The following is a 20,296-nucleotide window of genomic DNA, read 5'->3' on the forward strand; positions in this document are numbered from 1 at the left end:
GTTGCACTGGCAGGACGACAGCACTCCTACTAGAAAATGTTGACGTTTCGTAAATTAAAGTGACTTGTCGCCTCACGGCTTTCATTTTACTTTTGGCTTTTACTCCTGGCACCTCGTGAATGCACAAATTATAAAAAAAAGAGGAACGAAAAGCGAAAGTGTTCTTAGATTCGAGTCCAAATAGTCGCATCTTGTGGCTTTCGGAGATGCTGGCGTTAATCAGCAGTCCTTGCAGGGCCCACAGAATCTCCAAAATCGTTGCTTCCTCTTCGGGAATGCCCATTAACACCCGGTGGACATGCTCAACCAATTCCATCATTTGATAAAAAGCTCGCCCCCTGGAGTTTTCCATTGTCCACTAGGCGAGATTGTCACTTCTTTTCAGTTATCTACCTACCGGCCCATTATGCATGCTCTCTCTCGTTTTTTTTTCCCACCCAAAGGATATTCTATTCAGCTAAGTACTAGGCCATGTTTCAGTTTAGTTTAACTGACCCCAAGGACTTATATTAAAATATAGTATAATATATACAGCAATAAACACACTATAATCCACATTTCTACTTAGTTTTTTTGTCGTGCGTGTACTTTTTCCACAATTTAAAATCGATAAAAGTATAAAATATCGATACCAGAAAAAATCACTTCTTGTAACGAAAACTTTTATGTGATTTTTATCGTCACACTCTCTAGCCCTCTAGCGGTAGTCCTTCGAGGCAGGAGATTCCGTTGTATCCATGCGCGCCCCTGTTTTCGTTTTCGTTATATCCCAGCCCTCTAGACCTCTGGCGGTAGTCCTGCGAAGCAGAATATCCCGTTATATCCCTGCCGCGCCACTTTTTTCGTGTCGTGTCGATGGTCACGTATTCTACATGTCCTACAATTTTCAAAGCACGGAGAGAACTTGATCTATCATAGTACCTAAAACGGTACTTTGTACCCAAATATATTACGTTTTCCCGCGGACCAAATCACTTATTTGCACCTATATTTATTCATATTTGTTCAGCTTATTCGACTTTTCCGTATGGCACACTAGTTTTCCCTTAAGGGTGACCTACGGATACAATTAGTAGAGCTGATACCACCAATGATAGAGTCACCTGCTGGGCCCCAGCGCCATTACAGCCGAGATTGTTTAAGCTGATGACATATTGGGCTTCGTCGGGCGTCTGGCATTCCGGATCAGTGCACGAGATCTCTCCAAAACTTTGAGCTTGCACGGAAAAGAATAAAGGGGGACACGGCTCAAAGTCATAGCCAGTGCAGGCATCGGTCAGATCGTAGCTATACGATCCCAAGGCCGTTGACTCGCAGCTCTCCCCATCCCTCAGTGGGGCGCTTAGATTTCGGAACGGCAGTGCAAGACTCCGTGACGTGCAGACTGTAAACGTTATTGATGATATTGGTGATATTTTGAGGTAGCGCATGCTCTGCCTGACCGGCAGGTAGAGCGAATCCAGTCTGTAGAAATTAATGCTGCCCAAACGCTCAAATTGCTTCAGAGAGTTCATGCCAAACTCACTTATGGCTCCGTTGGAATAGCAACGTGGATTGGAAAGGCGACGGGGAACTGCAAATAACATAAGACATAGGTGAAATGTTGTCCAATGTGAGGCCAAGAGATGCCAAGCTCTTACCCTGCCGAATGCGTGTAATGACAGGGTCGCCACACAGCTCGGGTGACTTTTCAGTGTTCAAAACAAACAAATCTTTACTGGGGTCTTGCACAAAGTCGTGGAACCTCACTAGAGCCCCACCGCCGTAGTAAATGAAATGCAGGTTCGGAAGACTCTGCCCGAGACGCTCTATATAACTTTGGCAGTAGTCGTAGTCGCGCTCATTCACAAAGGATGTGGGACTTGGGATTAGCAGAGCAATTAGTGAACGTCCGCCAAGATTGTCAGCGACTCGATCCTCTTCCAGTAGATCCTCCACTCTGTTGCTTAACGTATTCAGGATGAGCGGAAGATTGAATCCAGGCGGGTCTGAGATGCCAATAATAGTAAGTCATACGATTCTGTGTACGAGAACTTACGCCAGTAGTGCGATGTGGAATTCCATTCTTCATACACATTGATAATGTAGTCCGTGGTGTTAACAAGGACCGAGGCATCGGAAGCTGCAAAAAGGGTTACCTTGCTGGCATAGGGATGTATGTTGATGCCCTGGAGTACATACCTACAACGAATTATTCAATCAAAATCACACAATGAAGGAATCCCAGTAAAGAAAAACTTACGCCACGTAGTCCACCACCCAATTGTAGGGCCAATATGTGTCGACAAACACATAGATATCTGTGGTTACTGTTGTCATATTGGAAACATCGGACCATTGCTGAAACGGAAAGAAGTCCATTATCGCTGAAAATGAAACAAAGAACAATAAACTTTGATTAGTTTCGCTGCCTGTAAGGGGCCTAACTATCGGGAACCACTGTTGAAATAAAAGGGGTGTGCATAGTTCTAGTTGGGGACTTTATTCTATTTCACTGGAACATACAACTAATGTTTAAAAAACGTATAGGATTAATGTAAAACGACACAATAATTAACCCCACGGTTAGGGACGGGAAGGTATATGTATTTTGAACTCTGCGACTGCACCACAGTACTACTGCACTACTGTACCACTAATGCAACTATTGCAACCACTTTTGCAGAATCAAAGCGAACATTATTGTCAAAAGGCTGGCTGCGAGTCCCGAGACTCCGCTGTAGCAGCCCATGTTGGTCATAGAAACAATGTAACGCCATTGATCTGGTGTCTGGCATGCGTCCTGTGTGCAGGATGTGGTGTTGGTGGTGGCCTGAACTGACAGATACAGATCAGGACACTGTGTGATGGTGTAATAGCCGTTGCAAGCGCTGGACAGGTCATACGAAAAGCTGTTGCCGGTGATCTGAGAGCAGGTCTGTTCAATGGTGCTCGTGTTGGTCGAGCTTGTCGTTGAGTTCTGCTGGGGCCACTCATAGCTGCGCGAGGTGCAGATAGTATAGCTCCCACCATTCTGGGACTGAATAGTCACGAGGCGGTTGGAGCCAGTGCCGAAGAAGTAGTTGGCTGACACACGATAGAAGTTGACCATGCCCGGGCCGACGTACTGGTCCATCTGGTCAGTGCCCCAGCTGCTTGTGATCCAGGTCGATCCGCAGCGTGGATTGATGATGCGACGAGGTACTGAAAGACAAACATTGTCATTGCAACAACTCAATCAAATCGAAACTATCTTCCTACTTTTTGCAATGCGCTTGGCAACTGGTCCTGCCGAAGTGGCGACCGTACTACCCAAGGTTAGTGGGAACAAATCCTGGGTGGAATCACGCACAAAGCTGGCGAAACGCTGAATGCTCCCACCACCATAGTAGATGAAGCGCAGATCTGGTATCTGCTCTTGAATGTACTGGATTTCCGTGGTGGCGTAGGACGAGTCACCATCGTTGATGGTCTGCTGATTTGGTATGATCAGGGCCACCAAAGAGTGACCGCTCAGACTCGAATTCGTCTGCTCCGCGTTCATTAGGTTCTGGGTAATGTTCTGAATCGTAAGCAGCACATTGGGCAAGTTCAGACCCTGGGCATCTGTGGGAGGAACCAAATAAAGTTAGACTTGGATCCAAATGCCTTGCCAGCAATGACCTACATGTCGCCTGTGTCGTCACATTCCACTGTTGGGAGACATCTGTGATGTAGTGGGTGGTGTTCACAATCACCGACCCGTCCTGCGCCGACAGCAAAGTAACTGTGCTGGCATAGGGATGGATATTTAGCTGCTGCATGACGTAGCTGAAAGGGACCATCGAGTATAATAAAATACAAGTTAATAGCGCAATGGGAAGCCAACTTACAACACATAGTCAACAATGGAGCTGTACTGCCAGGAGGTATCCAGGAAAATGTATAAATTGGTCATGGGAGTGATGACATCCGTCAAGTCCAGGCTGCTGGTCGCCGTGCAGGAAACATCGTTCAGGGATTGCGCTGAGTCAGTGGGAGAAATAAGAAGAAAAAGGGTAATCCACAAGGACAGAAACGCTATGCATTGCTTGATTGCATCGTTAATCTAATAAGCTCGCAAAGATCCTTTGGAAATGTGCTATATGATTGTACTGAGTGGTTCCGCGATAGTTTTCAAATGATGATCAAGATTACTTACGCACATACGTCACCAGGGAAAGGGCGGCGGTTGAAGCAAATTGGGTGATGGCCAACGGCTGGAGGGTGACACGCAACTGCATCTCCCGATCCAGGACCTGTGCGAAGGCACTGGTCTGCTCTGTCATTTCTGCCGATGGGGCCACATTGGGGAACTGGCTCTGCCGACTGCACGCGTTGACCCCAGAGCTTAGCACTCCATTCGTGGAGTAGTACATTCGAAGCAGTTGGGACAACTTTAAGCTGGACGCCTGCGTCCTCCAGGTGGCCACATTTTTGGCCAGAATTAAGCCATCAAGGCCTCCGCGAATCTCGGCATCGGTAGCTTCCAGATTGGTGCGCTGCGACAAGAAATACCAGTGCGGTAGAACCGTGTCGTTCCAGCCCCCAGTGGCGCCGACAGAAGCTGCATTGTTGGTGGACACCGGCACCTGCACCAGCGTGACTTCGGCCAAGTCTCCGGCCAGAGTAGCCGCCCAGCGATTGTCAATGCTGTTGGTTGTCTGGGACTGACTGCGTCCTCGCCCACGTCGTTGGCTGGCCAGAGCCAGCAAGGTGTTTAGCTGGACTGTCTGCTGCTGAACGCCAGCCGCAATTCCAGCTATCACGGTGCCGGCGGAAACGGTCCCCCAGGGGGTACGAACAAGGCCGTCTTCAACGGGACACTGGCTGGTGCCTTCCGTGCCCGAATAAGCCCAGTCGGTCTCGTAGTCCAATTCTCCGAACTGAACATATTTCGAGTCTGGGATGGCTGAGCGTCCCCGCTTCGGACGAGTGTCTTCACTCAACCACTCAACATCGCCGATGAAGTTGTTCTCGTCGTCGTTCTTCGCTGACCGCGGCAGTCGGTGCGCCCGATATTGGGAGAGCTGGTTACAAACGGTGTTCTCGTCGCCGCGCACCCTCGTGTCGAAGGTGCTGGAGAGCATGAAGTGTAGAGAGCATCGTTCCACACTGGTCAGCGAGCTGTTGGGAAAACTGTTGGCATTGCCGGGGATGAGGCGCGAAAGCAAAATCCGAAACTTGGGAAACTGGAAGCCGGTCGGACTGTAGGGAATAACACCATCGATGGCAGTCACACCAGGGGCCCTCTTGATGCCGTCCTGACGGAAGCGATGGAGCAAGGACACCGCCACTGTTCTAATGTCCGCCTGTACGCCGGACGTGGGGTAGCTGTTTTCCACCTTCTCGATCAGCGAAATCAGCGTGTCCATGTTGGCTGGTAGTCGATTGTCTCGGTTCATGAAATATGATGTGTTGTAGCACTCCACGAGTGACGGTGGTATCTGCAGCATTGCATTTTCCTGTGCCTGCACAGTCCCCAATATAAGGGTCAGACCCAGGCAGAGGGCTGCTGCCATGCAATTTGTGGGTATCATGGTGTGGTATGTCGTTTTCGTTTGGAAACCTATAACAAATTGATTTCGATTAAGCTTTCGATTGGTTTTACAATTACACATGCACATATGGTTAACCTTTTGCCTTATTAGGTTAGCCCTGACCCAAAAACATTCTAGCCAGTAATAAATTCTGATATCGTTGGCCTGCCAGTGACAGAAATTAGTTTTGAAATTAGACCTATTTTTCACATTCCAATGGCTCACTCTCCCAGTCCGTATCGCAGTGGCCTTATCAATGAACAGCAAGCAGAATGGGCTTTTAGGTGTCTCAATGTTTACTCGTTGTAAATGCCAAGATACTATATTGATAACCTCATTGTAAATAAAAACAATAATTCCTTAAAAACGTTACTAATCGGTTGATAAATGACTAAGGGATGAGTACTGGTAATATCTGAGTGAATAGGTACAGTTAAATTGAGATCCGTCGTTGGAAAGCAATAATGTGTCACTTCCGGTTCTTGTCGCGTCCGCCCTTACAACACGTACGTCGGCTAGCTGATATAGATCCATATTACAGCCTAGATTATCGAAGGGAGGGTGACGTCATGTCCCGAACATTCCCTCACTCCACCCCGAAAAAAGGCACTGTAAACGAGAATGAGTCAAGTGCAGACCATACATACACACATATGTATATGGTATGTATGTACTGCAGTGATACCGATATCGGTTATCAGTTGTTATAAGATCAACAACGAATTTTTGTACCCTTTTCTTCGGACTGCTAGCTGATATTTATTGGCATTGCCATACAACAGATAATACCGCTAGTTTGCGATACGGGGGTACCGACAACTATGAATACTATGCGTACACAGGAAAATGAGTCAGGTGTAAAACTCACAAAAAGAACACTTCAGACCTGCGCCCCAATTTATGGATTCACTATATATAAGCCAACACACTACAATTGAAGCCACTGCGATTAGATAACAAACTAACTTGTGGAAACTCTCAACTTTTAGTTTTCGAGGTAGTCTTCGCAATTGTTTTAAGCTGATGATTTCTTCCTTTATTTCTTTTTCTTAAAATAGCACAGTTCACACTTTTATTACAGAATAATTCGATCCGTCACTCTTTGAAAGTCTTTTTTCCATCTACCGATGTGCACAGCGCTTTCCAGCATTACCTTGTTCCACCTGTTGGACTGTTCGTACTGAAGTTGGGTTCTTTGAGCAAGTTAGTGCCTCGCCCATGTGCGAACTGAGGCAAGTGTGGTAATTTTTGAGAGAAGCTTATCAGTAGTTATACTAATATCAGTGATAAGATATGGCCCGTTTGGGACTGGGTGAATAACTCTGAGCAATATGTGCAAATCAGTTCTTCATATCATTTCAGTTAAACTTTGTTCTGATACAGGGTTAATATCTTAAAATAATTAATAATAATAGTTTAATAGAATATCATTCATCTATTTTCAAAAAAGAATGGCGCGATTTTCAAATTTTAAATAATCTACTAGCGCGTGCTTATTTAGTGCTGTGTAATTTCCAGTGGAAATAAACATAATTCACAGTACTGCCGATTAAATTAATCGGTTTATTTTATGTTCGTTTTGAAATTAACGGAAAGTTAATTTTCAAAATTAATTTTTAATTTTCATTATGGAACCACCCCAAATACATACCCATACTTATACCCATAAGCAGGATCGTCTAGATCGGTGCCGTTGTTGATCAATCTATTTTTTCAAAGGTATATTTAAGAAGAAAGGGTATAGAAACTTCCATACTCAGGGTTTTGAATTTTCGATCACAAATCGTACTTACGAGTATCATTTATTCCAATAGAGTGCATTTATATCCTTTTCGCTCATTCACTTTCAAACAATTTCTATTTGGCGCTTAAGTTTGGTGGGATTTTTTTGGGAATTCCTCTGATGGGATTTTTCCTCGCCACAATGTCCCTTTTCAGCTCAGCAATATCCCAACATTCAATTTGTATGGGCCAGACTCATGCAACATTTTGGATACCCTGGGGAAATGGATGTTCTAGAATTGTGAATATGTTTGACATCCCAGGCAAAAACAATTTATTTTCAATATAGTTTAATATTATTCAATATTATTTAATAATATTTTCAATATTTCAACGATATTTTAAAGCTTATTGTCTTCTTGTAGGGACCAAGAATAGGTATCAGGATCGAGATATATATAAAAACACTCATCATATACATGAACATGTCTAACAAATGTCAATTTGAGAAAAGGTCTCTATTAGTTACGTTTTATCTTCATATAAATATTTATACTTTCATATAAAATTAACAAAATAGGGTGTACAAAGGCCTATACTACGGCTTACACGCAATATAGCGACTCTTTTTTTGTTGAACTTTTTCGTTTAAACCTTTTTTTACAATAAATACAATAAAAGCGAGGATTAAAAACTATCCAATCTTGTAGAAAATTTATTCATCAATAGGATAAAACTATGTGGGCATTGCTGAGAGATTTAGTTAGTCAGCATTATTCAAGGGAATATCAAAATTGAGCAATTTCCTTTTTCGTTTGTTTTGATTGACCTATTTCGCTACTTGTTTTTTGTTTGACTTATTTCGCTAAATCCTCTTTTTACGCAAAATGCAATAAAAGCAAGTATTAAGAATACACCAGTTAAATAGAAAATTGATTGATAAAGCGTATAAAATTATGTGGGCATGGCTAAATGTTCTATATAGCTGGTAATATTCGTCGGAATATCAAAAACGAGGAATACGTAAAATAGAACTTGAATTCGTCAGTATATTTACGGTATATTTTTAAAATGAGACGGTATATTTTGGTATATTTCTAAGAGTCCGACCGTATATTTGATCGATAAGTTCACGGTAACACTGATAAGGTAAATAAATATTTCGTAAATAAATAAATTAATAGATCGCTAGATTTATCTAAATCTGAAGAGATTCAACTCCCTGCTACTGCTGAAGTGAACGCCGGATTGTCCTCTACACAGATTTGTGACAACGAATCCAGCGGCCAAACTGACCAATCAGTCAAACAAAAAACCACGGAACATGTAAATAATGTTGAAAATGTTCGTAAAAATTTATACTTACCACCTCATTGTATACAGGGGCAAACACAGAACTGCGCAGCAAGATGCCATATTCATCGCATTTATGGAGAGACACCCAATGATAGCCAAAAACTACCTCAAGGGTGATAAGCTGGCAGCTGAAGCCGCCTGGAAGCGGCTTTCAAAGGAGTTAAATAGCGTGGGTCCGCCTGTCAAAGAAGTTTGTGAGTGGAAAAGAGTAAGTGCCGAGCAATTGCGCTATGTTCCGTCATCTCACTTGGCTCTTGATAGGTATGGAAAGCCTGGAAAAGCTGCATTCGTAAAAAGATTAACAATAACAGGCTGGAAGATTCAAATGCCTGCGGCAAAGGCTCGCTGTATCATTATACACTCACTGCTCTAGAGGATGCAGTGGCCGTGATCTGTGACTTGTATGATAAGCACGACGAGGTCACAGCCACAGATGACGGTAAGACAAAAATATCAAGCCGCAAAAAATGTATGTACTATTTCTATTTTATGTAAAGATGATGAGGAAGAAGATGACTGCTTCAGCCGGATCAATGACAGACATATCGACGTGAAATTGGAGCGCACTAGCACTTCGCAAACTCCATCTGCCAAAAAGCGCAAGCTGGTTCAAAATGATGTAAATGAATTAGAAATTGAACACGAGAGCACGGTGCCGATGCTAATGGACATTGCAAAGGAGCTGCAGGACATGAATAGACAAACTCGCTTGAACGCCCAGCGCACAGAAGCCAATACGGACGCGCTTTTGGCTCTAGGCACACAGATCTCAGACCTAATGCAGCAACAGCTCAAGGAGCGCAAGCGTCTTAATGCTGTAATGGAGAAATTTGTTATGAAACGCCGATTGGCCAAACGATAAAATAAACAATTTGTTTCCTTTGGCAAATATTTTGATACTCAACAGACACGCAGTTGGTTTTGGCGGGAACCTTTTGAATTGAATTTTCTTGTCAAAATTGTGTAGTGTACTGTTTTTTAGTTCCAATATCGTTTCTGGGTCTTCCGTTCAACGGTTTCCGGGTCAGAGGCTCACGAATACAATTATTGATGAGCATATGAATGGGAAAATTATGCATTAATGACTATGAACTATACAATTTTTAAATAAGCTGCTTTTATAGTATTGCTGTTAGGCTTGCGAAATGAAATAAAGTTCATATATATACAGTTGCACATATTTAATTTAAGTGCGTAGTGTAGAGCTGAACTATAAACAATCCTTCGATTTGATCACACGATTGGCCCAGGACTTGTCCACCTTTTCTGCTGATGAACTGGCCTGGATTATCGAGCACTGTGTGGATGGCATGCGACAGGGAGACGCCAAGTGCGTTGGTTGGAAGGATTTGTTGCCAGATTCACTGGCTCTGCTTTCGGCAACTCCACGTTTTATACTAAATGGGGTGGGAACCGATGGAACCGAGTATAGAAACAATACAGTGAAAAGTATATGTACCATGCGATGGCCGCCTTCAATCCTGACCCCCATTGCTGACATGTTCAAGTAAGTTGCGCCCATAGAATGCTACAAAATTCTACTAAAATTTCCGTCTTTTTAGGGCCATAAATCTCAGTAACGGAGAAATTTTTAACGTAGCATAGGTTCGCCTAATTATTTCAATAATTTACTGTGTGTCTCTTTCTATAATTTGTTAATTTTTACCATCAGATCCATTTTCGGACAAAGAGCTGCGGGAGGCCGAAGAGACTATACTCCATCATTTGAATTACTGTACTATGTATAAACTAACTGAGAAACATCTGGCCGTAATGTTGAGGGTGAATATGGGCTCTCCTAAATTGAATGAATTCTAATGCTAGTTTGTATTGGCAGAACTTCTCGCATTTGCCCGATGTCATTCTCACGCCATTCATGCTCAGCGCCATTATTTCGATGACAAGTGTGAATCGTGATCCAGAATCTGCGCGCATCTCTCGATCCATTTTGCTGCCATTCTTGCGAAATGTCATAAAGAATAATGAAGAAGAGATAACTTTGGCAGACTACTCCGTTTGGTATCGTGATTCGTTACAGCGCAAACAAGTCGACTTGCAGCAGGTCTTAACGGTGCTCATAGATCAGAACAAAGATGGAAAAGATGTGATAACACCAGGACTAGTCCACCTAGTATTTTTTCTGCTTAAATCGCACTCGCCCAAAATGCATACTCTAGCAATTACTTTTTTAACAAAGTTCATTCGCAAACGTTTCATCTTTGGGCAAGGCATCATTAGACTCCTCTCTGAGTGGATGATTGTACATCAAGATCAAAACCAGTTTTTGGGTTGGTATTGGATTCCCCATAATATTTCTTTAATAACTATGTGTTTTTTCTAGAATGTTTAACACTATTAAGTGTAGCTGGTACACCGTCTCAGAATGCACTAAATGACCTATTTCGCTACTTGTTTTTTGTTTGACTTATTTCGCTAAAACCTCTTTTTACGCAAAATGCAATAAAAGCAAGTATTAAGAATACACCAGTTAAATAGAAAATTGATTGATAAAGCGTATAAAATTATGTGGGCATGGCTCAATGTTCTATATAGCTGGTAATATTCGTCGGAATATCAAAAACGAGGAATACGTAAAATAGAACTTGAACTCGTCAGTATATTTACGGTATATTTTTAAAATGAGACGGTATATTTTGGTATATTTCTAAGAGTCCGACCGTATATTTGATCGATAAGTTCACGGTAACACTGATAAGGTAAATAAATATTTCGTAAATAAATAAATTAATAGATCGCTAGATTTATCTAAATCTGGAGAGATTCAACTCCCTGCTACTGCTGAAGTGAACGCCGGATTGTCCTCTCCACAGATTTCTGACAACGAATCCAGCGGCCAAACTGACCAATCAGTCAAACAAAAAACCACGGAACATGTAAATAATGTTGAAAATGTTCGTAAAAATGTATACTTACCACCTCATTGTATACAGGGGCAAACACAGAACTGCGCAGCAAGATGCCATATTCATCGCATTTATGGAGAGACACCCAATGATAGCCATAAACTACCTCAAGGGTGATAAGCTGGCAGCTGAAGCCGCCTGGAAGCGGCTTTCAAAGGAGTTAAATAGCGTGGGTCCGCCTGTCAAAGAAGTTTGTGAGTGGAAAAGAGTAAGTGCCGAGCAATTGCGCTATGTTCCGTCATCTCACTTGGCTCTTGATAGGTATGGAAAGACTGGAAAAGCTGCATTCGTAAAAAGATTAACAATAACAGGCTGGAAGATTCAAATGCCTGCGGCAAAGGCTCGCTGTATCAGGATACACTCACTGCTCTAGAGGATGCAGTGGCCGTGATCTGTGACTTGTATGATAAGCACGACGAGGTCACAGCCACAGATGACGGTAAGACAAAAATATCAAGCCGCAAAAAATGTATGTACTATTTCTTTTTTATGTAAAGATGATGAGGAAGAAGATGACTGCTTCAGCCGGATCAATGACAGACATATCGGCGTGAAATTGGAGCGCACTAGCACTTCGCAAACTCCATCTGCCAAAAAGCGCAAGCTGGTTCAAAATGATGTAAATGAATTAGAAATTGAACACGAGAGCACGGTGCCGATTCTAATGGACATTGCAAAGGAGCTGCAGGACATGAATAGACAAACTCGCTTGAACGCCCAGCGCACAGAAGCCAATACGGACGCGCTTTTGGCTCTAGGCACACAGATCTCAGACCTAATGCAGCAACAGCTCAAGGAGTACAAGCGTCTTAATGCTGTAATGGAGAAATTTGTTCACAAAATGGAAACAACCGACTAACTAGTTCCACTATTTTTATTATGGTTTTCTAAAGAAAATATTGAAAGTGTCCCTCAAGACCAAATGTTTGACCAGGAAAGCAAGATCTGTCCACTTTTTCAAACATTTAAGATTATTATAGTTAATGTAAACTAGGCGCATAATGGGGGAACCATGGGCATTTTTGAGAGATGTGAAACGCCGATTGGCCAAACGATAAAATAAACAATTTGTTTCCTTTGGCAAATATTTTGATACTCAACAGACACGCAGTTGGTTTTGGCGGGAACCTTTTGAATTGAATTTTCTTGTCAAAATTGTGTAGTGTACTGTTTTTTAGTTCCAATATCGTTTCTGGGTCTTCCGTTCAACGGTTTCCGGGTCAGAGGCTCACGAATACAATTATTGATGAGCATATGAATGGGAAAATTATGCATTAATGACTATGAACTATACAATTTTTAAATAAGCTGCTTTTATAGTATTGCTAGTTAGGCTTGCGAAATGAAATAAAGTTCATATATATACAGTTGCACATATTTAATTTAAGTGCGTAGTGTAGAGCTGAACTATAAACAATCCTTCGATTTGATCACAAGATTGGCCCAGGACTTGTCCACCTTTTCTGCTGATGAACTGGCCTGGATTATCGAGCACTGTGTGGATGGCATGCGACAGGGAGACGCCAAGTGCGTTGGTTGGAAGGATTTGTTGCCAGATTCACTGGCTCTGCTTTCGGCAACTCCACGTTTTATACTAAATGGGGTGGGAACCGATGGAACCGAGTATAGAAACAATACAGTGAAAAGTATATGTACCATGCGATGGCCGTCTTCAATCCTGACCCCCATTGCTGACATGTTCAAGTAAGTTGCGCCCATAGAATGCTAAAAAATTCTACTAAAATTTCCGTCTTTTTAGGGCCATAAATCTCAGCAACGGAGAAATTTTTACCGTATTAAATAAATTCTCCGGGGCTCTGCAGGAGCTATCGCCAATGGAGCTACCAGCTCTGTGCTTCCAGCTCTTTTCCATGTGCCAAAATGCCTCACAACTGATTGTACCGCTGCTGGCATTGGAGAAGTATTTTCAACGCAATTACTATAAGCGCTTGTTCTCAGACATGAGCAGCAACTCTACAGATTTCGACAGCATAGGTTCGCCTAATTATTTCAATAATTTACTGTATGTCTCTTTCTATAATTTGTTAATTTTTACCATCAGATCCATTTTCGGACAAAGAGCTGCGGGAGGCCGAAGAGACTATACTCCATCATTTGAATTACTGTACTATGTATAAACTAACTGAGAAACATCTGGCCGTAATGTTGAGGGTGAATATGGGCTCTCCTAAATTGAATGAATTCTAATGTTAGTTTGTATTGGCAGAACTTCTCGGATTTGCCCGATGTCATTCTCACGCCATTCATGCTCAGCGCCATTATTTCGATGACAAGTGTGAATCGTGATCCAGAATCTGCGCGCATCTCTCGATCCATTTTGCTGCCATTCTTGCGAAATGTCATAAAGAATAATGAAGAAGAGATAACTTTGGCAGACTACTCCGTTTGGTATCGTGATTCGTTACAGCGCAAACAAGTCGACTTGCAGCAGGTCTTAACGGTGCTCATAGATCAGAACAAAGATGGAAAAGATGTGATAACACCAGGACTAGTCCACCTAGTATTTTTTCTGCTTAAATCGCACTCGCCCAAAATGCATACTCTAGCAATTACTTTTTTAACAAAGTTCATTCGCAAACGTTTCATCTTTGGGCAAGGCATCATTAGACTCCTCTCTGAGTGGATGATTGTACATCAAGATCAAAACCAGTTTTCGGGTTGGTATTGGATTCCCCATAATAATTCTTTAATAACTATGTATTTTTTCTAGAATGTTTAACACTATTAAGTGTAGCTGGTACACCGTCTCAGAATGCACTAAATGACCTATTTCGCTACTTGTTTTTTGTTTGACTTATTTCGCTAAAACCTCTTTTTACGCAAAATGCAATAAAAGCAAGTATTAAGAATACACCAGTTAAATAGAAAATTGATTGATAAAGCGTATAAAATTATGTGGGCATGGCTAAATGTTCTATATAGCTGGTAATATTCGTCGGAATATCAAAAACGAGGAATACGTAAAATAGAACTTGAATTCGTCAGTATATTTACGGTACATTTTTAAAATGAGACGGTATATTTTGGTATATTTCTAAGAGTCCGACCGTATATTTGATCGATAAGTTCACGGTAACACTGATAAGGTAAATAAATATTTCGTAAATAAATAAATTAATAGATCGCTAGATTTATCTAAATCTGGAGAGATTCAACTCCCTGCTACTGCTGAAGTGAACGCCGGATTGTCCTCTCCACAGATTTGTGACAACGAATCCAGCGGCCAAACTGACCAATCAGTCAAACAAAAAACCACGGAACATGTAAATAATGTTGAAAATGTTCGTAAAAATGTATACTTACCACCTCATTGTATACAGGGGCAAACACAGAACTGCGCAGCAAGATGCCATATTCATCGCATTTATGGAGAGACACCCAATGATAGCCATAAACTACCTCAAGGGTGATAAGCTGGCAGCTGAAGCCGCCTGGAAGCGGCTTTCAAAGGAGTTAAATAGCGTGGGTCCGCCTGTCAAAGAAGTTTGTGAGTGGAAAAGAGTAAGTGCCGAGCAATTGCGCTATGTTCCGTCATCTCACTTGGCTCTTGATAGGTATGGAAAGACTGGAAAAGCTGCATTCGTAAAAAGATTAACAATAACAGGCTGGAAGATTCAAATGCCTGCGGCAAAGGCTCGCTGTATCAGGATACACTCACTGCTCTAGAGGATGCAGTGGCCGTGATCTGTGACTTGTATGATAAGCACGACGAGGTCACAGCCACAGATGACGGTAAGATAAAAATATCAAGCCGCAAAAAATGTATGTACTATTTCTTTTTTATGTAAAGATGATGAGGAAGAAGATGACTGCTTCAGCCGGATCAATGACAGACATATCGGCGTGAAATTGGAGCGCACTAGCACTTCGCAAACTCCATCTGCCAAAAAGCGCAAGCTGGTTCAAAATGATGTAAATGAATTAGAAATTGAACACGAGAGCACGGTGCCGATTCTAATGGACATTGCAAAGGAGCTGCAGGACATGAATAGACAAACTCGCTTGAACGCCCAGCGCACAGAAGCCAATACGGACGCGCTTTTGGCTCTAGGCACACAGATCTCAGACCTAATGCAGCAACAGCTCAAGGAGCGCAAGCGTCTTAATGCTGTAATGGAGAAATTTGTTCACAAAATGGAAACAACCGACTAACTAGTTCCACTATTTTTATTATGGTTTTCTAAAGAAAATATTGAAAGTGTCCCTCAAGACCAAATGTTTGACCAGGAAAGCAAGATCTGTCCACTTTTTCAAACATTTAAGATTATTATAGTTAATGTAAACTAGGCGCATAATGGGGGAACCATGGGCATTTTTGAGAGATGTGAAACGCCGATTGGCCAAACGATAAAATAAACAATTTGTTTCCTTTGGCAAATATTTTGATACTCAACAGACACGCAGTTGGTTTTGGCGGGAACCTTTTGAATTGAATTTTCTTGTCAAAATTGTGTAGTGTACTGTTTTTTAGTTCCAATATCGTTTCTGGGTCTTCCGTTCAACGGTTTCCGGGTCAGAGGCTCACGAATACAATTATTGATGAGCATATGAATGGGAAAATTATGCATTAATGACTATGAACTATACAATTTTTAAATAAGCTGCTTTTATAGTATTGCTAGTTAGGCTTGCGAAATGAAATAAAGTTCATATATATACAGTTGCACATATTTAATTTAAGTGCGTAGTGTAGAGCTGAACTATAAACAATCCTTCGATTTGATCACAAGATTGGCCCAGGACTTGTCCACCTTTTCTGCTGATGAACTGGCCTGGATTATCGAGCACTGTGTGGATGGCATGCGACAGGGAGACGCCAAGTGCGTTGGTTGGAAGGATTTGTTGCCAGATTCACTGGCTCTGCTTTCGGCAACTCCACGTTTTATACTAAATGGGGTGGGAACCGATGGAACCGAGTATAGAAACAATACAGTGAAAAGTATATGTACCATGCGATGGCCGTCTTCAATCCTGACCCCCATTGCTGACATGTTCAAGTAAGTTGCGCCCATAGAATGCTAAAAAATTCTACTAAAATTTCCGTCTTTTTAGGGCCATAAATCTCAGCAACGGAGAAATTTTTACCGTATTAAATAAATTCTCCGGGGCTCTGCAGGAGCTATCGCCAATGGAGCTACCAGCTCTGTGCTTCCAGCTCTTTTCCATGTGCCAAAATGCCTCACAACTGATTGTACCGCTGCTGGCATTGGAGAAGTATTTTCAACGCAATTACTATAAGCGCTTGTTCTCAGACATGAGCAGCAACTCTACAGATTTCGACAGCATAGGTTCGCCTAATTATTTCAATAATTTACTGTATGTCTCTTTCTATAATTTGTTAATTTTTACCATCAGATCCATTTTCGGACAAAGAGCTGCGGGAGGCCGAAGAGACTATACTCCATCATTTGAATTACTGTACTATGTATAAACTAACTGAGAAACATCTGGCCGTAATGTTGAGGGTGAATATGGGCTCTCCTAAATTGAATGAATTCTAATGTTAGTTTGTATTGGCAGAACTTCTCGCATTTGCCCGATGTCATTCTCACGCCATTCATGCTCAGCGCCATTATTTCGATGACAAGTGTGAATCGTGATCCAGAATCTGCGCGCATCTCTCGATCCATTTTGCTGCCATTCTTGCGAAATGTCATAAAGAATAATGAAGAAGAGATAACTTTAGCAGACTACTCCGTTTGGTATCGTGATTCGTTACAGCGCAAACAAGTCGACTTGCAGCAGGTCTTAACGGTGCTCATAGATCAGAACAAAGATGGAAAAGATGTGATAACACCAGGACTAGTCCACCTAGTATTTTTTCTGCTTAAATCGCACTCGCCCAAAATGCATACTCTAGCAATTACTTTTTTAACAAAGTTCATTCGCAAACGTTTCATCTTTGGGCAAGGCATCATTAGACTCCTCTCTGAGTGGATGATTGTACATCAAGATCAAAACCAGTTTTCGGGTTGGTATTGGATTCCCCATAATAATTCTTTAATAACTATGTATTTTTTCTAGAATGTTTAACACTATTAAGTGTAGCTGGTACACCGTCTCAGAATGCACTAAATGACCTATTTCGCTACTTGTTTTTTGTTTGACTTATTTCGCTAAAACCTCTTTTTACGCAAAATGCAATAAAAGCAAGTATTAAGAATACACCAGTTAAATAGAAAATTGATTGATAAAGCGTATAAAATTATGTGGGCATGGCTAAATGTTCTATATAGCTGGTAATATTCGTCGGAATATCAAAAACGAGGAATACGTAAAATAGAACTTGAATTCGTCAGTATATTTACGGTACATTTTTAAAATGAGACGGTATATTTTGGTATATTTCTAAGAGTCCGACCGTATATTTGATCGATAAGTTCACGGTAACACTGATAAGGTAAATAAATATTTCGTAAATAAATAAATTAATAGATCGCTAGATTTATCTAAATCTGGAGAGATTCAACTCCCTGCTACTGCTGAAGTGAACGCCGGATTGTCCTCTCCACAGATTTGTGACAACGAATCCAGCGGCCAAACTGACCAATCAGTCAAACAAAAAACCACGGAACATGTAAATAATGTTGAAAATGTTCGTAAAAATGTATACTTACCACCTCATTGTATACAGGGGCAAACACAGAACTGCGCAGCAAGATGCCATATTCATCGCATTTATGGAGAGACACCCAATGATAGCCATAAACTACCTCAAGGGTGATAAGCTGGCAGCTGAAGCCGCCTGGAAGCGGCTTTCAAAGGAGTTAAATAGCGTGGGTCCGCCTGTCAAAGAAGTTTGTGAGTGGAAAAGAGTAAGTGCCGAGCAATTGCGCTATGTTCCGTCATCTCACTTGGCTCTTGATAGGTATGGAAAGACTGGAAAAGCTGCATTCGTAAAAAGATTAACAATAACAGGCTGGAAGATTCAAATGCCTGCGGCAAAGGCTCGCTGTATCAGGATACACTCACTGCTCTAGAGGATGCAGTGGCCGTGATCTGTGACTTGTATGATAAGCACGACGAGGTCACAGCCACAGATGACGGTAAGATAAAAATATCAAGCCGCAAAAAATGTATGTACTATTTCTTTTTTATGTAAAGATGATGAGGAAGAAGATGACTGCTTCAGCCGGATCAATGACAGACATATCGGCGTGAAATTGGAGCGCACTAGCACTTCGCAAACTCCATCTGCCAAAAAGCGCAAGCTGGTTCAAAATGATGTAAATGAATTAGAAATTGAACACGAGAGCACGGTGCCGATTCTAATGGACATTGCAAAGGAGCTGCAGGACATGAATAGACAAACTCGCTTGAACGCCCAGCGCACAGAAGCCAATACGGACGCGCTTTTGGCTCTAGGCACACAGATCTCAGACCTAATGCAGCAACAGCTCAAGGAGCGCAAGCGTCTTAATGCTGTAATGGAGAAATTTGTTCACAAAATGGAAACAACCGACTAACTAGTTCCACTATTTTTATTATGGTTTTCTAAAGAAAATATTGAAAGTGTCCCTCAAGACCAAATGTTTGACCAGGAAAGCAAGATCTGTCCACTTTTTCAAACATTTAAGATTATTATAGTTAATGTAAACTAGGCGCATAATGGGGGAACCATGGGCATTTTTGAGAGATGTGAAACGCCGATTGGCCAAACGATAAAATAAACAATTTGTTTCCTTTGGCAAATATTTTGATACTCAACAGACACGCAGTTGGTTTTGGCGGGAACCTTTTGAATTGAATTTTCTTGTCAAAATTGTGTAGTGTACTGTTTTTTAGTTCCAATATCGTTTCTGGGTCTTCCGTTCAACGGTTTCCGGGTCAGAGGCTCACGAATACAATTATTGATGAGCATATGAATGGGAAAATTATGCATTAATGACTATGAACTATACAATTTTTAAATAAGCTGCTTTTATAGTATTGCTAGTTAGGCTTGCGAAATGAAATAAAGTTCATATAGATACAGTTGCACATATATAATTTAAGCGCATTATCATAAATATGAGCCTCTATATGTCACGATTTTACTATTTTTAAATATATTTAATTCTATAATTTATTTTAAACACCATGTCTAGCTCACACACCTTGCAAATTTGTATGCTTTTTATAGTATTTTCCAGTATTTTTCAAGACGCGCTATGGAGTTGCAGCAATGTAGAAATTTTAATTTTATAAGCAATAAAGTAAAAGGTGTCCTTAGAATGAAACAATCTTGTTGAGAGTAGATTCATCAATCGGATACAATTATTTTTTCAAGGATGGGGGTCCCAGCTAGCTAATAATATTGAACCGAATATAGAAAACGAGGAGTATGATGGAATCTGGTATATTATTGGTATGTTTTGAAAATGTGAAGTGTATTTCGGTATATTTCTGAGCAAGCCAGCTGGCGCGGATTTCGTTTTTGTTTATTGTTTATTATTAAATTTGTTTATTGCGAAAAAATGTCGTGGGATTCACTAGAGCTGCAGGTGCGAAAGTACGGCGAAAGAGGGCAGAGAGATGAACTGGAGTTGCTTATTAAAAATACTTCAGTAAAACAGGTAGGTCTCAAATTGTGTGTGCAAGGCATCAACAAGTCGTCCTTACCATAGACGTGCAGCCTTCGTGCATTTCACCAGCACCGCGTCTGGCATGCCCCATCGACTAATGTTGTTTCATCAGTTAACAGACACTCTGAATGCCACGATATCCCGAAGTGAAGGTATCAATTTCTGGAACTAC

General features: G+C 41.5%; 8 protein-coding genes across 9 annotated transcripts; 7 read left to right on the plus strand and 1 right to left on the minus strand.

Moving 5' to 3' along the window:
• Positions 1–2,465: 2,465 nt before the first annotated feature.
• Positions 2,466–7,207, minus strand: LOC108160564. Of its 2 annotated transcripts, none has more exons than XM_017294643.2 (6): positions 7,189–7,207; positions 4,160–5,566; positions 3,852–3,984; positions 3,647–3,789; positions 3,241–3,585; positions 2,466–3,183 (listed from the first exon to the last, which is right to left on the minus strand). In XM_017294643.2, exons 1-6 carry the CDS (start codon positions 7,202–7,204, stop codon positions 2,645–2,647), a joined length of 2,583 nt encoding a protein of 860 aa, XP_017150132.1. In that variant the 5' UTR covers positions 7,205–7,207; the 3' UTR covers positions 2,466–2,644. The 2 variants fall into 2 exon arrangements, with proteins under 2 accessions (XP_017150132.1, XP_017150133.1); XM_017294644.2 differs by lacking the exon at positions 7,189–7,207 and adding an exon at positions 6,691–6,794.
• Positions 7,208–8,338: 1,131 nt separating this feature from the next.
• Positions 8,339–9,523, plus strand: LOC108160632. The gene is made up of 5 exons (XM_033392105.1): positions 8,339–8,408; positions 8,523–8,585; positions 8,643–8,823; positions 8,877–9,054; positions 9,113–9,523. Coding segments are annotated over exons 2-5 (726 nt in total). The 5' UTR covers positions 8,339–8,408; positions 8,523–8,583; the 3' UTR covers positions 9,478–9,523.
• A 724-nt stretch (positions 9,524–10,247) lies between these two features.
• On the plus strand, positions 10,248–11,081 carry LOC108158333. The gene is made up of 3 exons (XM_033392099.1): positions 10,248–10,397; positions 10,453–10,903; positions 10,957–11,081. The coding sequence occupies exons 1-3, from the start codon at positions 10,356–10,358 to the stop codon at positions 11,037–11,039; spliced, it is 576 nt and encodes a 191-aa protein (XP_033247990.1). The 5' UTR covers positions 10,248–10,355; the 3' UTR covers positions 11,040–11,081.
• Positions 11,082–11,258: 177 nt separating this feature from the next.
• Positions 11,259–12,639, plus strand: LOC117188367. Its single transcript, XM_033392101.1, has 5 exons — positions 11,259–11,332; positions 11,447–11,509; positions 11,567–11,747; positions 11,801–11,978; positions 12,037–12,639. Coding segments are annotated over exons 2-5 (723 nt in total). The 5' UTR covers positions 11,259–11,332; positions 11,447–11,507; the 3' UTR covers positions 12,399–12,639.
• A 104-nt stretch (positions 12,640–12,743) lies between these two features.
• On the plus strand, positions 12,744–14,398 carry LOC117188355 (Fanconi anemia group I protein homolog). Its single transcript, XM_033392086.1, has 5 exons — positions 12,744–13,243; positions 13,299–13,534; positions 13,602–13,711; positions 13,767–14,217; positions 14,271–14,398. Exons 1-5 carry the CDS (start codon positions 13,047–13,049, stop codon positions 14,351–14,353), a joined length of 1,077 nt encoding a protein of 358 aa, XP_033247977.1. The 5' UTR covers positions 12,744–13,046; the 3' UTR covers positions 14,354–14,398.
• Positions 14,399–14,578: 180 nt separating this feature from the next.
• On the plus strand, positions 14,579–15,953 carry LOC117188373. The gene is made up of 5 exons (XM_033392108.1): positions 14,579–14,646; positions 14,761–14,823; positions 14,881–15,061; positions 15,115–15,292; positions 15,351–15,953. Coding segments are annotated over exons 2-5 (723 nt in total). The 5' UTR covers positions 14,579–14,646; positions 14,761–14,821; the 3' UTR covers positions 15,713–15,953.
• Positions 15,954–16,057: 104 nt separating this feature from the next.
• LOC117188359 (Fanconi anemia group I protein homolog) lies at positions 16,058–17,711 on the plus strand. Its single transcript, XM_033392090.1, has 5 exons — positions 16,058–16,557; positions 16,613–16,848; positions 16,916–17,025; positions 17,081–17,531; positions 17,585–17,711. Exons 1-5 carry the CDS (start codon positions 16,361–16,363, stop codon positions 17,665–17,667), a joined length of 1,077 nt encoding a protein of 358 aa, XP_033247981.1. The 5' UTR covers positions 16,058–16,360; the 3' UTR covers positions 17,668–17,711.
• A 181-nt stretch (positions 17,712–17,892) lies between these two features.
• On the plus strand, positions 17,893–19,271 carry LOC117188371. The gene is made up of 5 exons (XM_033392106.1): positions 17,893–17,960; positions 18,075–18,137; positions 18,195–18,375; positions 18,429–18,606; positions 18,665–19,271. Coding segments are annotated over exons 2-5 (723 nt in total). The 5' UTR covers positions 17,893–17,960; positions 18,075–18,135; the 3' UTR covers positions 19,027–19,271.
• The last annotated feature ends 1,025 nt before the right edge of the window (positions 19,272–20,296 follow it).

Source organism: Drosophila miranda, chromosome 3, assembly GCF_003369915.1.
Source record: "Drosophila miranda strain MSH22 chromosome 3, D.miranda_PacBio2.1, whole genome shotgun sequence".
Taxonomy (NCBI): Eukaryota; Metazoa; Arthropoda; class Insecta; order Diptera; family Drosophilidae; genus Drosophila; species Drosophila miranda.